The 13,227-nt window shown below is 30.0% G+C and overlaps 1 protein-coding gene across 1 annotated transcript; it reads right to left on the bottom strand.

Moving 5' to 3' along the window:
- Positions 1–479: 479 nt before the first annotated feature.
- LOC142223141 (esterase E4) lies at positions 480–6,637 on the bottom strand. The gene is made up of 9 exons (XM_075292966.1): positions 5,716–6,637; positions 5,327–5,653; positions 4,097–4,229; positions 3,840–4,021; positions 1,484–1,562; positions 935–1,105; positions 762–889; positions 640–710; positions 480–524 (listed from the first exon to the last, which is right to left on the bottom strand). Exons 1-9 carry the CDS (start codon positions 6,425–6,427, stop codon positions 480–482), a joined length of 1,848 nt encoding a protein of 615 aa, XP_075149081.1. The 5' UTR covers positions 6,428–6,637.
- Positions 6,638–13,227: the final 6,590 nt, after the last annotated feature.

Below are 13,227 nucleotides of genomic sequence, written 5' to 3'. Positions count from 1 at the left end.
TATTACAAATGTAATGCACGGTGTTACCAATTTCAGAGCCTACATATCGGTATTCAAGTGATATTAACAATACTAATGGATTAAAAACCTATTGATTGGGTTTTAGGTGCTTGTGAGTGCCTAGAATTGAACCCAAAAATATTTGTGAGTACAGCAGACCTGCGCACAATACCAACTGAATTCGTTTAAGAATAATTCACAAGTTGTCAATGTAGTTTAAACCCTGCTTTAAAAAGTGCTCCTTATCAGTGAGCTAAAAATAGAATAAAACATCACTCTGAGAAAATCTCAACGTATAGTATTCTATTAGACTAGCACTCGAAGGACCATTTTGCCAATAACTTGATCGTGTCCATGAAATAGCTGATCACATACAAAAATATTGAGAACCATTGGTTTATCTTCCGATTGAATTAAGGATAATGAGAAACCAGTCCTAAGTATGTAATTATCCACAGACGGTCATTTGGCCTATACTACTAATCTCTTGATATATTCTCAATATTCCGTGATTCATTGGAATTCTTTAAATCGTATATTAATCATAAAATCGAATGTGTGAATTTTCTCTAATCTTCAAGTTTTCTCAAGAATTCTTCAAATTTGTTATCAACAGCTACAAGTTGGTATTCGTAGTACCTGACCAATAGAACTGAATCTGCTCTTACAGCTCCACTCAACTCCACATATACGTATGGCATTCACATACTCTTAAGCAAAAATAGCTGGCTATCTTAGTTATAGAATGATTAATTACTTACCGATCAAACCTGCGACTGACAAATTTATCTGTAGGCATTTATCGCTCAACTGTAATCTGGGACCAACGAATATTAATGAACATTTGGAAATTATCTCAGGCTTTTGACAACAACAACAATAGCAATAGCTAAACCAAAAATGATTAAAACCAACAAAAATTAACAGCAAATACTCTGGGAACAAAAGACGACATTGCCACACATTGCACCATAACTTCAAAGTAATTTCGGGGAGTCTGATATGTGTACTTCTATCTGGAAGGAAGCAAAATAAACGTATCAACTTCATGGCTATGCGATAAGCTGCTACTGCTGTATGGGTGCTGGGTGAATGACTGGTAGGCCTTTTGTTTGTTTGTATTTGAAATTTTGAGGATAACAAACAAAACCTTTGAAGGACTTTGAAACAAAGGATAATTATTGTGAAATTAAACATACACAAGCTCAAAGGCTTCACTTCAGGGGGTGGCTAGCCTAGTTATCAGAATACAAGTGTTCCTACGGTCATATCAGAGAGAATTTAAATTTAATTTTTATATTACACTGAAAAAAAAAAATTGAAAATTTTGTATCGTATACATTTTGTAATTTCTTTTATGTGCTCTTGATGTATTTGTGGTTTTCTAAAGAAAACGCCTAATTCGCGTTTTGTCTAAACTAGTCGGTAGACTGGTCCTCATATCTCCATATTTACTTCATCTGAATCCCCAAGAGTAACCTACCGGTCGATGATATAGATTTCGCCTTCTTCAGAACCCGTTGGCCGAGTGCAGTCCTTTGTTTCGGGTTTTCCTAGGTTTCCTGTTTATGACATTGGACCCATGTTTCTCTACTCGATGCGAAATGTTATTTTAGATTCCCTATTAAAAACTTTTTTGTTCTTTTGCTAGAGTACATGAACTCGTCCAATTCCACATACGTATCCATCGGATATTCTACAGGACATTTTTGTCTAATAGTAGATTGAAAGTCTCTTCACTGTATATGGTCTATTAGGCTCCTTACACGCTCACAAAAAATCGCTTCTGTAACATATACTCCCAAACATATTTTGCTTCAAGCATATATATTTTTGGGTATTGCCCAAACATTTATATGTTTGATCTCTTCCAATATATAATATGTTTGAAAGCATATTGGTCTAAAAAATATATGTTTGGGTATTCTAAGCTCCAAACATTTTGTATTTTTGCATCCAAATTCAATAATGTTGTCTTCCAAAAAACAATATGTTATTATGTGAACATATAATATGTTTGGAAGCATTTTGCACCCAAAAATATTATATGCTTAAAAAAAATTCTCCCAAACAATATTGTTCTCAAAATTGTATTTATTTATTTATATATTTACAATCATAATGAATTATGAAAATAAACAGCTAATATAGGTGCTAACAACATAGGTTTTCGACCTGAATGCTCAAAATTTTGTTTCTGCCCAATTGTATATTCCCTCACATCTTTCTCACTTCCACGAGATTTTTTAGTTCTTAGCACCTTTTTCTGTAATACAAACATTGTAGAAGAAATTATTCAATTCTATAATTTTTTTTATTTTAATTTTACCTTTTGCCGGACGGGGATTCGAACAGCGGACCACACAGTTTGTAAGGATCAAAGAAGTAGCTGATCAATTGCCCAAGGAAAAATAAAATGTTAATTTTATAATAACAAGCAACAACCACCAACTTAATTCAATATCGCTCCCAGTTAAATAGCGCTCCAAGCTACTAAACACATATATGTTTATAGGCTATTTCTAAATTAATATATGTTTGCATCCAAGCATATTATATTTACAAACATTTTATGTCCCAAACATAATATGTTCTAACATATTAACATATATGTCCCAAACATGTTATGCTAGTTTATGAACATTATATGCTTGCACTCAAAAATATTGTGTTTAAAAATTTGTGTTCCAAACATATAATGTTTATAGCCAAACATATGAAAAACAGTCTTTTTCATCCGTGTAATAAGTTAAGGTATAGAGTGGGCGTAGTCGTCATCACCAATTTTGTGATCTCCAAATTCATAAAATAAATATATGCGTATTACATTTTTTTTGTTTTCAGTGTATATCACATCAATTTGGAGATTGACTGTGTAAACATTAATTCTCCAGCAACATTTAGGGCTTGTGTCCATATATTGGCTCTATAAATGAATGTTAACATGCATCACTATTTCTAAGAGAACAGTTGTAGTGGACATGAATGATGAATGAAAGATGATTTTCATTGTGCACTTTTATCTCTCATTCCTGAATAGATGATTGCTACCTTCTGATATTATCACATTGAAATTTCAAAGAGCAAAGCGAAACGCATAGCGCTGAGAAGGGGGAGCGGAGAGGAAGATAAAATACTTCGGTAAATAATCCTTTTATAAAGTGTTTACGCATTGAGGATAATGCGATGTAATCTTAAATGTCAATAGCACTACATCAAACCAAAAACATTCAGAGTAACATCCAACCATTCATTCACTCACTCACATATCTCAATGCGTAAGACTCTCTAGGTCACATACACACGAACTCTAAGAGTCAAGCTTTCTATTACAGAGGGATAGGGGGAGAAAATATAAAGGCAATTAAGAAAGCAATTACACATAAACAAATAGCTTTACAGCAAAGAGAGCAATACCAATAACAACAAAGGTAAACAATGAGACCTTAACAGGGGGGAATAAACACTCACACGCACACATATCCATAGTATTCACAGTGAGATTTCTTTAATCCTTTAAGACTAATTACTAAAGACATTATCCCCCAAATATTTAGAGCCAGAAAATTCTTAATGCTCTCTTATATCTTTTATGTACACACACAAGCACACATATTTGCTTAGTTAGCATTCCCTTTCTTGAACAGCTCCTTTGAAGGGGACCCAGGATAGCCGAGTATGCAATTTTGGTGTTGATTAATTGAAGAATAACAACATTTTATTTAATCTTAATGACACTTAATGATGACACCCCCTGGTTGGTTGCGAAATGTTTGAATTTATCTCAAAACACACATATTAACTTAATTTCCAAATGCTTAACAATAATCCACAAATGCCTGTAATTGTAGGTAAATTACATCCTTTGGAATTCACAGCGAGAGGAAACATCTCATCCCACAATTGATAACGTTCCACATAAGGCCAGGAGCCAAATGAAGGAGTTTTGTCATTATACAACACAAATGGTTCAGTTTCAGTCAATGCCTTCCAGTTAGGGATATCAGGGGTTATTGGATATCTAGGTAAAATTCAAAGTAAATTGCAATTAATTTTTTTTTATGTAATCGATAAACCTAAAATATTCATTACTTACCCCGTCTGGGCAAAAGTGGCCCAAAGACCAGTCATACGATTTACCATGAATATATCAGGATCATCTTTGCCTAACTGAGTACCATACCAGAGACCAGGCATTATATATTGCAAATCGTCAGCATGACCAATACCTGTAAGGAGAGAATTTAAAACCCTTAAATTGTAGAAAACAAGTATCCAAATTGCAGGAGAAAAAAGCGCTGCTCATGCTCAATATGACAATCGGCAAATTTAAGAAACGCCGAAAAGCTATGGTTATCCTTCAGAAACTAGGACCAATTGAAGACATATCATTTCGAATCCTTTTTTTGGAATCACATTAACTTTTAGTTGTGTTGCTCTTTCTCTTCTAAAGGCGTAGCATAGATTTCTATGATATTAAACAATTTGTTAAATGGGGCAGTCGGAATTTAGGAATTGTAATTCAGCATATTTGCTTAAATATTCTACTTTGTCCATATTGCTCTGCTTGATCATTATATGCCAAAATATCTGATTTTAAATAAATATATAAATTCTGATCAACAATAAACTATTTTGAAGGCTAAGGCTACTTTTGTCTTATAGTAGAATGGGACAGGGGGAATTTAAATCAGTATTGGGCATAGGCTTAAATATTCCACTTTGCTATGCCATTTCATTTTCCATTTTGCACTCCTTTATAAACAAAATATTAACTAAAATTGGTTACACTTTGAATCATAGTAGAATTGGATAGTAGGAATTTAGATTTATTTTAGAGCAATCGTGTTATAACAAAATATCTACTTTTCAATAAATTTTATACGAAAATATGAGATCAGTCGTAAGCGTTTTAATATTCTATTTTACACATATATATACATATATGCTTTCATTATAATAAATATAGTCGGTTTGGTATCAAATGTCATATAAAGATGGGGTATGTTCCGATATTCGGAACCGCAAAATTCTCGTTTGGCGATATTTTCTTAAACCTAAAACATACAAATTTTAATTATGGTAACATTGTTCTCTGTGATAAGAATTTCAAATACAAATTAAATTAAAGACCTCAATAGTATCTCAATTTTTTTCTTTATAAAAAAAAATAAATTCTTGCAATTTGTGATTCCAAATATTGGAACATCGGGGTATGTGATAATTTTCAAGTGAATTCCCCATTTGATTCATTTATGGTTCATAGCTTTATTCAAATTAAATTTGAATTTTTACTACTACTTATATAAACAAAATCATATCTTACCTCTTGGTTGTCCATTATTATCCTCATAAAGACTTCTTCTTCCAACATAATCAGTTCGATAATAATAAATTTCTGTATCTTTGGACAATAACTTTACCAGACGATGAATACCATGACCCAAAATAGCATCAGAGAATATTTCACCAAAATTCTGCAAATTTGTTTCATTGATGGCAACAGTGTTTTGGCCCATATAAAAATTCCAAATACGACGACTCTTCAATTGATCTTTTGGTACTGATGGAGACTCAGGTTCATAAAGAAATATCTCAGGCGCATAACTATCGAAACTTACGGCCAAATCATTCAATAGGCGACTATTGTTTTCTTGATCTACAATGTCATTTAATTAACACTCTTTTATAATTACTTCACTTCACTTTACTTACGATGTACCGAATAATCCAATTCATTTCGTGAAAAACCCACAATCATGGGAACCTTATTGTGTTTCCCTTGGGCGAAAATTGTGCTAGGATGCTCTGGTAAAAAATAACCATCCACTTCATAATTCCATTTCATATTGACAAATGAATATGGTTCCCATTCAGCACATTTGTTGACGATAGTCTTCCAACTAATCTCTCTTAAACATTCCACCATATCTGTGGGATTATATTGGGGGCATGAAAGCTCTTTTGCCAATTTCCGGGTCCAATATATATTATCGATGGCATAGTGATTCGCAGCAGATCCACTCATTAGTATGGCCTTATGAAAGAGGCCCTTGGATAAGGGTGAAGCAATATGCAAAGAAACTGCCATTGATCCAGCACTCATACCAAAAATCGTCACCGAATCAGGATCTCCTCCGAAATTAGCAATATGCTCCTTTACCCATTTTAATGCTAACACTTGATCAAGATAACCATAGTTTCCTGGATATTCTTCCGTTTGAGTGCTAAGGAATCCCAAAGCACCCAAACGATAATTGAAAGCCACCAATACAACATCATGATCCAATAGATAATTTGGTCCTGCTTCGTATAAACTATGACCACTACCCAAAACATTAGCTCCTCCATGTATATAGACCATAACGGGAAAACGAGCAGTGATGTTTCTGGTGAAGACATTCAGCTTTAAACAATCCTCACTCATAACTATCTGTAAGGCCCCAGGTTGAGGACATACTAAACTATCCGATGTAGCTTTCACTGTGTCATTCCACGGATCCACAGGTACGGGTGGTTTAAACCTCAACTCTTCCACAGGAGCCTTGGCATAACGTATTCCTCGATATGCAAAGATATTTTGTCCATAGAGTGTAGTTAATAATTTGCCTTGGATTTTGCCCAAAGATGTTGTAATCACTGGAACTTCATCATCAGGTTCTTCATCATCGTCAGCTGATTTTACCTGACCAGCGAGTATAAATAGCGATATACTCAAGAATATTGCTAAACCCCACACTTTCATTTCAATGTTCAGAACTAAACTAAAAATTGAAAGTTTTTTTATCATATCAACATCAGCATAATTTTATTGACATTTTCTCTTCTGATAAGATTTCTTCCGAAACTATGTAGATTGAGCATTTTTAATTGAAAAAGAACTCAATCGTTTCTGATGACAATAATTGCTCTTTAATAAAAACTTGCCTGAACTATGAAAGGTAAGAGATTTTTAATCCCAATAACTTATCGATGAGGTGATTAGTATAAAAGTTATTTGATAAAGAAGTGGAATAAAGAGGAGGGGGGGGGGGGGGGTGTGAAGTGGCATATAGGATGGTATGGCATATGTAAGGCTTTATTTGTTGACTGTAATAAAGTGGACAATAATCATTAAAATTATCATAAGGTTTTAATGTGGATGTTAAGCTTTTCACTAGACGTTATTATGTATATATGTTATTCCCAATGTTAATATAAGTAAACAGGTTCTATGTTAAATGCTACTGCCACTATTCTCGATACTCAAGTGGTTATTTCACAGTGATCATTTCTTACATCTCATTCTTACTCTCAATTTCAGATATATTTATTTGCATGCTATTCTCTCATTCTCATTTGTTTGCTAAAATGACCATACAGCTAAAATTGTTTGCTTTAGTCTTATTTGATTACTGATCATTAACATAATTTTTATGGTTTATTTTTAATGTTAAGCTTTTCACCAAATGTTATTTTATATTTATTTTATTTCCCATGTCAAACTAAGTTAACAGAATGTATATTGCTGTCTTTTTTCTGGATACTCAGTTCTCTATTTCACAATATTGTGAGTACGGTTACCACTCGAGCCCAAAATAATCTATCAAAAATTGTTGAAAATGTTACCATAAAAATACCAAACATCAAAATCTTATTTTCTTAAATTTTATTTCTATAGAAAATGTTGTCTAAATTTTATTTCTATAGAAAATTTTGTCAAAATTGTACTTCTATAGAAAATTTTGTCAATATTTAATTTCTATAGAAAATTTTGTAAAAATTTTATTTCTATAGAAAATTTTGTCAAAATTTTATTTCTATCGAAAATTTCGTCAACATTTTATTTCTATCGAAAACTGCGTCAACATTTTATTTCTGTAGAAAATTTTGTTAAAATTTTATTTCCATAGAAAGTTTTGTCTAAATTTTATTTCTATAGAAAATTTTGTCAACATTTTATTTCTATAGAACATTTTGTCAAAAATGTATTAAATTCTATAGGAAATTGAGCCAATATGTTATTTCTATAGAAAAAATGTTGTCTAAATTTTATTTCTATAGAAAATTTTATCAAAATTTTATTTCTATAGAAAATTTTGTCAATATTTCATTTCTATACAAAATTTTGTCAAAATTTCATTTCTATAGAAAATTTTGTCAAAATTTTATTTCTATCGAAAATTTCGTCAACATTTTATTTCTGTAGAAAATTTTGTTAAAATTTTATTTCTATAGAAAGTTTTGTAAAATTGTATTTATCTCTATAGAAAATTTTGTCAAAACTTTATTAATTTTTATAGGAAATTGAGCCAAAATTTTATTTCTATAGAAAATTTTGTCAATTTTTTTTATAGAAATATTTGTCAAAATATTTTTTCTATAGAAAATTTTGACAAAATTTTATATCTATAGAAAATTTTGTCAATATTTCATTTCTTTAGAAAATTATGTCAAAATTTTATTTCTATAGAAAATTTTGTCAAAATTTTTTTTTTATAGAAAATTTTGTCAAAATTTTATTTCCATAGAAAATTTTATTTCTATAGACAATTTTGTCAAAATTGTATTTATTTCTATAGAAAATTTTGTCAAACTTTATTAATTTTTTTAGGAAATTGAGCCAAAATTTTATTTCTATAGAAAATTTTGTAACAATTTTATTTCTATAAAACATTTTGTAAAAATTTTATTTCTATAGAAAATTTTGTCAAAATTTCATTTCTAGCGAAAATTTTGTTAAAATTTTATTTCTATAGAAAATCTTTTTAAAATTTTATTTCTATAGAAAATTTTGTCAAAATTTTTTTTCTATAGAAAATTTTATCAAAATTTTAATTCTATACAAAATTTTGTCAAAATTGTATTCATTTCTATAGAAAATTTTGTCAAAACTTTATTAATTTTTATAGGAAATTGAGCCAAAATTTTATTTCTATAGAAAATTTTGTCAATTTTTTTTATAGAAATATTTGTCAAAATGTTTTTTCTATAGAAAATTTTGTCAATTTTTTTTATAGAAATATTTGTCAAAATGTTTTTTCTATAGAAAATTTTGACAAAATTTTATATCTATAGAAAATTTTGTCAATATTTCATTTCTTTAGAAAATTATGTCAAAATTTTATTTCTATAGAAAATTTTGTCAAAATTTTTTTTTCTATAGAAAATTTTGTCAAAATTTTATTTCCATAGAAAATTTTATTTCTATAGACAATTTTGTCAAAATTGTATTTATTTCTATAGAAAATTTTTGTCAAAATTTTATTTCTATCGAAAATTTCGTCAACATTTTATATCTGTAGAAAATTTTGTTTAAATTTTATTTCTATAGAAAGTTTTGTCAAAATTGTATTTATCTCTATAGAAAATTTTGTCAAAATTTTATTTCTATAGAAAATTTTGTCAAAAATTTATTCATTTCTATAGGAAATTGAGCCAAAATGTTATTTCTATAGAAAATTTTGTCAAATTTTTGTTTTCTTTAGAAATATTTGTCAACATTTTATTTCTATAGAAAATTTTGTAAAAATTTTATTTCTATAGAAACTTTTGTTAAAATTTTATTTCATTAGAAAATTTTGTCAAAATTTGATTTCTATAGAAAATTTTGTAACAATTTTATTTCTATAAAACATTTTGTCAAAATTTTATTTCTATCGAAAATTTCGTCAACATTTTATTTCTGTAGAAAATTTTGTTAAAATTTTATTTCTATACAAAGTTTTGTCAAAATTGTATTTATTTCTATAGAGAATTTTGTAACAATTTTATTTATATAAAACATTTTGTTAAAATTTTATTTCTATAGAAAATGTTGTCAACATTTTTTTTCTATAGAAAATTTTGTCAACATTTTTTTCTATAGAAATATTTGTCAAAATTTTATTTCAATAGAAAATTTTGTCAAAATTTTATTTCTATCGAAAATTTCGTCAACATTTTATTTCTGTAGAAAATGTTGTTAAAATTTTATTTCTATAGAGAATTTTGTCAAAATTTCATTTCTAAAGAAAATTTTGTCAAAAATTTATTAATTTTTATAGGAAACTAGCGTAACCCGGCCCGCTTCGCTGCGCCTTCCGAAGCGTATTTGGAGGAACATTTTGCGTTAACTTAGTCAACTATATCCTTCGTGCTGAAAACAAATTCGAAAAGATTTGAATTCTTTTAAACAAATCGGACTACTTGATTTTTCGTTTATAGGTACAAATACGGCGGGAGAGGGTGTACCTTCTTCTATAATTCTTGTGAATTTTAAGTGTGGTTTGTCAAGGAAAAGTATCCTTCTCCTCAACATATCTGAAAATTAAGCATTATATTATAATAACATACAAAGAATTACTGTTTCCCATCCAATAAATCGGAAAAGGCAAAAGTAGTAAAAAATTTTACCACATTAACATTTGCTAAAATGTTGGAAAATGATGCACCCTCTACGTTGGCTGCCAATTTCATGTAAATTTAAGTTCTTTACTAAAAAGAAGTCTGGCAGAAGCCTGTGCAAAAATCATAAAATTATGTACCGAGTTCCCATTTACGGACAACCCCCTACTTTCAACTTAAGAAAAAAAAAAACGGACAAAAGGGAACCCTCCCCCACCTTCGCTCCACTCCGACCTGATATCGGACTATCACGTACCCTATTAATTTCACAACTACTCAATGGTCCCTATAAATTCTATCGAAGTAAATCGACAAAGTTTATTTCAATTTTCCCCTTCCCCAACCAGATATCGAAAAATCATATACTAATTTAAAAATCGTGTATAAATTTAATCACCTCTTCCCACGTTCCCTGTAAATTTCATGAAGATCGGCGATGTTTAAATTTTGCTCTATTGTTTTAAAGGGACGTCACTTTCCCCGATACAATATCGACAAACACCGTAGTGAATAGCACCCCTAACCTTCCCTGAAAATTCTTGAAACTTTCCTTCAAGTGTGGGGGGGGGGGAAGGAAGTGTCCTCTTCGTTCATAACCTTCCCCCACTGCCTATGTAAATTTCAAGAAAACTTAAGACTTGTTTTTTTTTCAGTTTTAGAGGAGGACCTCCTCCCCGACTAAATATCGAAAAGTGATGTAGCGTATCTTTTGTAAACGTCCCAGAAAATGTCAAGCAAATTATAAGCCTAAAAGGGCGGCCTCTCTTCCGTCCAAATATCACAAAATCAAGTAGCAACTATTAATATCGTAACCTCTCCCCAGTCCTCTGTAAATTTCAAGTAATTCGGTAAAAGTTTAATTGTTTCTCTGTATGTACTTAAGAGAAGCGGATGTCTCCCTATGCCCTTTTATTTTTATTAAAAAATCAAGAACCTGATATAAATTTCAAAACCCATTTTTTCCGTAAAATTTCAATCGGGGGAGTTTAGTTTTGTTTGTACTTTCAAACAAAACAATTCGGGCTAAGGGGTGGTCCCCCTCCCCGACCAAATATCGAAAAATAATGTAGAGGATTTTTGTCTAGATGCCAACCCCAACATTCAATGAAAATTTCAAGCAAATCGCATAATTTTGTTCCAAGTTTCAAAAAGTAGGGCAAGGGGGAGGTCCCCCTCCCCATCCACATATGAAATCATCGGGTACCCCATATTAATTCCATATCCTCACCACATGTTCTCTGTAAATCGCAGATAATTTAGAGAATTTTAGTTTTTTCACTGTACTTAAAAAAAAGTCGAACAAAGGGGAGGCCCCCCTCCGCCACCAAATATCGAAATAAAAAGTAGCGGATCTTTGTCTAGATGCCAACCCCAATCTTCAATGAAAATTTCAAGCAAATCGGTCAACTTTGGTCTAATTTTCAAAAAGTCGGACAAAGGGGAGGTTCCTCTCCGCGACCATATGTCAAAATATGAGGTACCCTATTTTCAGCACATGAGTGCACCCCACGATCTCTGAAAGTTTCAAGTAAATCAGTTCAGCCGTTTTCGCGCCAACCCGGAACATACAAATAAACAAACAAACAAACAAACAAATAAACAAACATAATTTGAATTTTATATATATAGAAGATAGAAGATAGATATATAGATAGATAGATTGTGCCAAAATTTTATTTCTATAGAAAATTTTGTCAATTTTTTTTATAGAACTATTTGTCAAAATGTTATTTCTATAGAAAATTTTGTCAACATTTTATTTCTGTAGAAAATTTTGTTAAAATTTTATTTCTATAGAAAATTTTATCAAAATTTTATTTATATAGAAAAATTGTATTTATTTCTATAGAGAATTTTGTCAAAGATTTATTAATTTTTATAGGAAATTGAGCCAAAATGTTATTTTTATAGAAAATTTTGTCAACGTTTATTTTTTCTATAGAAATATTTGTCAAAATTTTATTTCTATAGAAAATTTTATCAAAATTTTATTTCTATAGAAAATTTTGTCAAAATTTTATTTCTATAAAGAATTTTGTCAAAATTTTATTTCTATAGAATAATTTGTCATAGTTTTATTTCTATACAAAATTTTATTTCTGTAGAAAATTTTGTTAAAATTTTATTTCTATAGAAAATTTTGTCAAAAGTTTATTTCTATAGTAAATTTGGTCAAAATTTTATTTCTATAGAAAGTTTTGTCAAAATTGTATTTCTATAGATAAAAAAAATTATCAAAATTTTATTTCTATAGAAAATTTTTGCAAAATTTTATTTTTATAGAAAATATTGTGAAAATTTTATTTCTATAGAAAGTTTGTGAAGTAAATACTTCTTAGTTGGAGAGGAATAATTTGAAAAATCTACCAAAACATCAAGAATTCTACAGTAAAATATCTAGTATTTTTGGTAGAATTCTACCAACTGTGACAACCGTGATTGACAGACATTTATTTGCATGCTAATTTCTCAGATTGCTTTGACTCAAAATGCACATTTGCTAACATGACTATTATGCGCACCATAAGATTGTTTGGTTTTGGATATTAATATTTTGTAAGTGATACATTGTGGGGGGCTGATATGTAATGCACTCCACCATTAAAATGTGAATAAATCTTTTGCTTCTCGTACCATTGCTCGTGTCTATGATACATCCAGAGATCAAAATCCACGCCGCAGTGGTAGAATATTTGTAACTAAAGCCATTGAAATTCCATAGAGTCCAAGAGCTCATCGATTCAAAATAAAAACTTATGCTTTGGTCACACTAGGCAAAAATTTGACAGAATTCAAAAAAGAATCCGTCGCCACAGCCAAACCAGCTAACATTTTGAGTTCATATTGAATATAGTGACCAAA

This window comes from Haematobia irritans, chromosome 2 (assembly GCF_050003625.1).
Source record: "Haematobia irritans isolate KBUSLIRL chromosome 2, ASM5000362v1, whole genome shotgun sequence".
NCBI lineage: Eukaryota > Metazoa > Arthropoda > Insecta > Diptera > Muscidae > Haematobia > Haematobia irritans.
This window is presented reverse-complemented; position numbering and strand designations above follow the sequence as displayed.

Excerpts from the sequence above, each read along its gene's own strand:
- LOC142223141 (XM_075292966.1), bottom strand. The coding sequence starts at position 6,427 with ATGAGTGAGGATTGTTTAAAGCTGAATGTCTTCACCAGAAACATCACT. Across the intron at positions 4,230-5,326 it reads TAATAATGGACAACCAAGAG|GTATTGGTCATGCTGACGAT; the intron begins GTAAGATATGAT and ends CTCTCCTTACAG. Across the intron at positions 890-934 it reads TGTCGTCTTTTGTTCCCAGA|CTATTGCTATTGTTGTTGTT; the intron begins GTATTTGCTGTT and ends TTTTTGGTTTAG.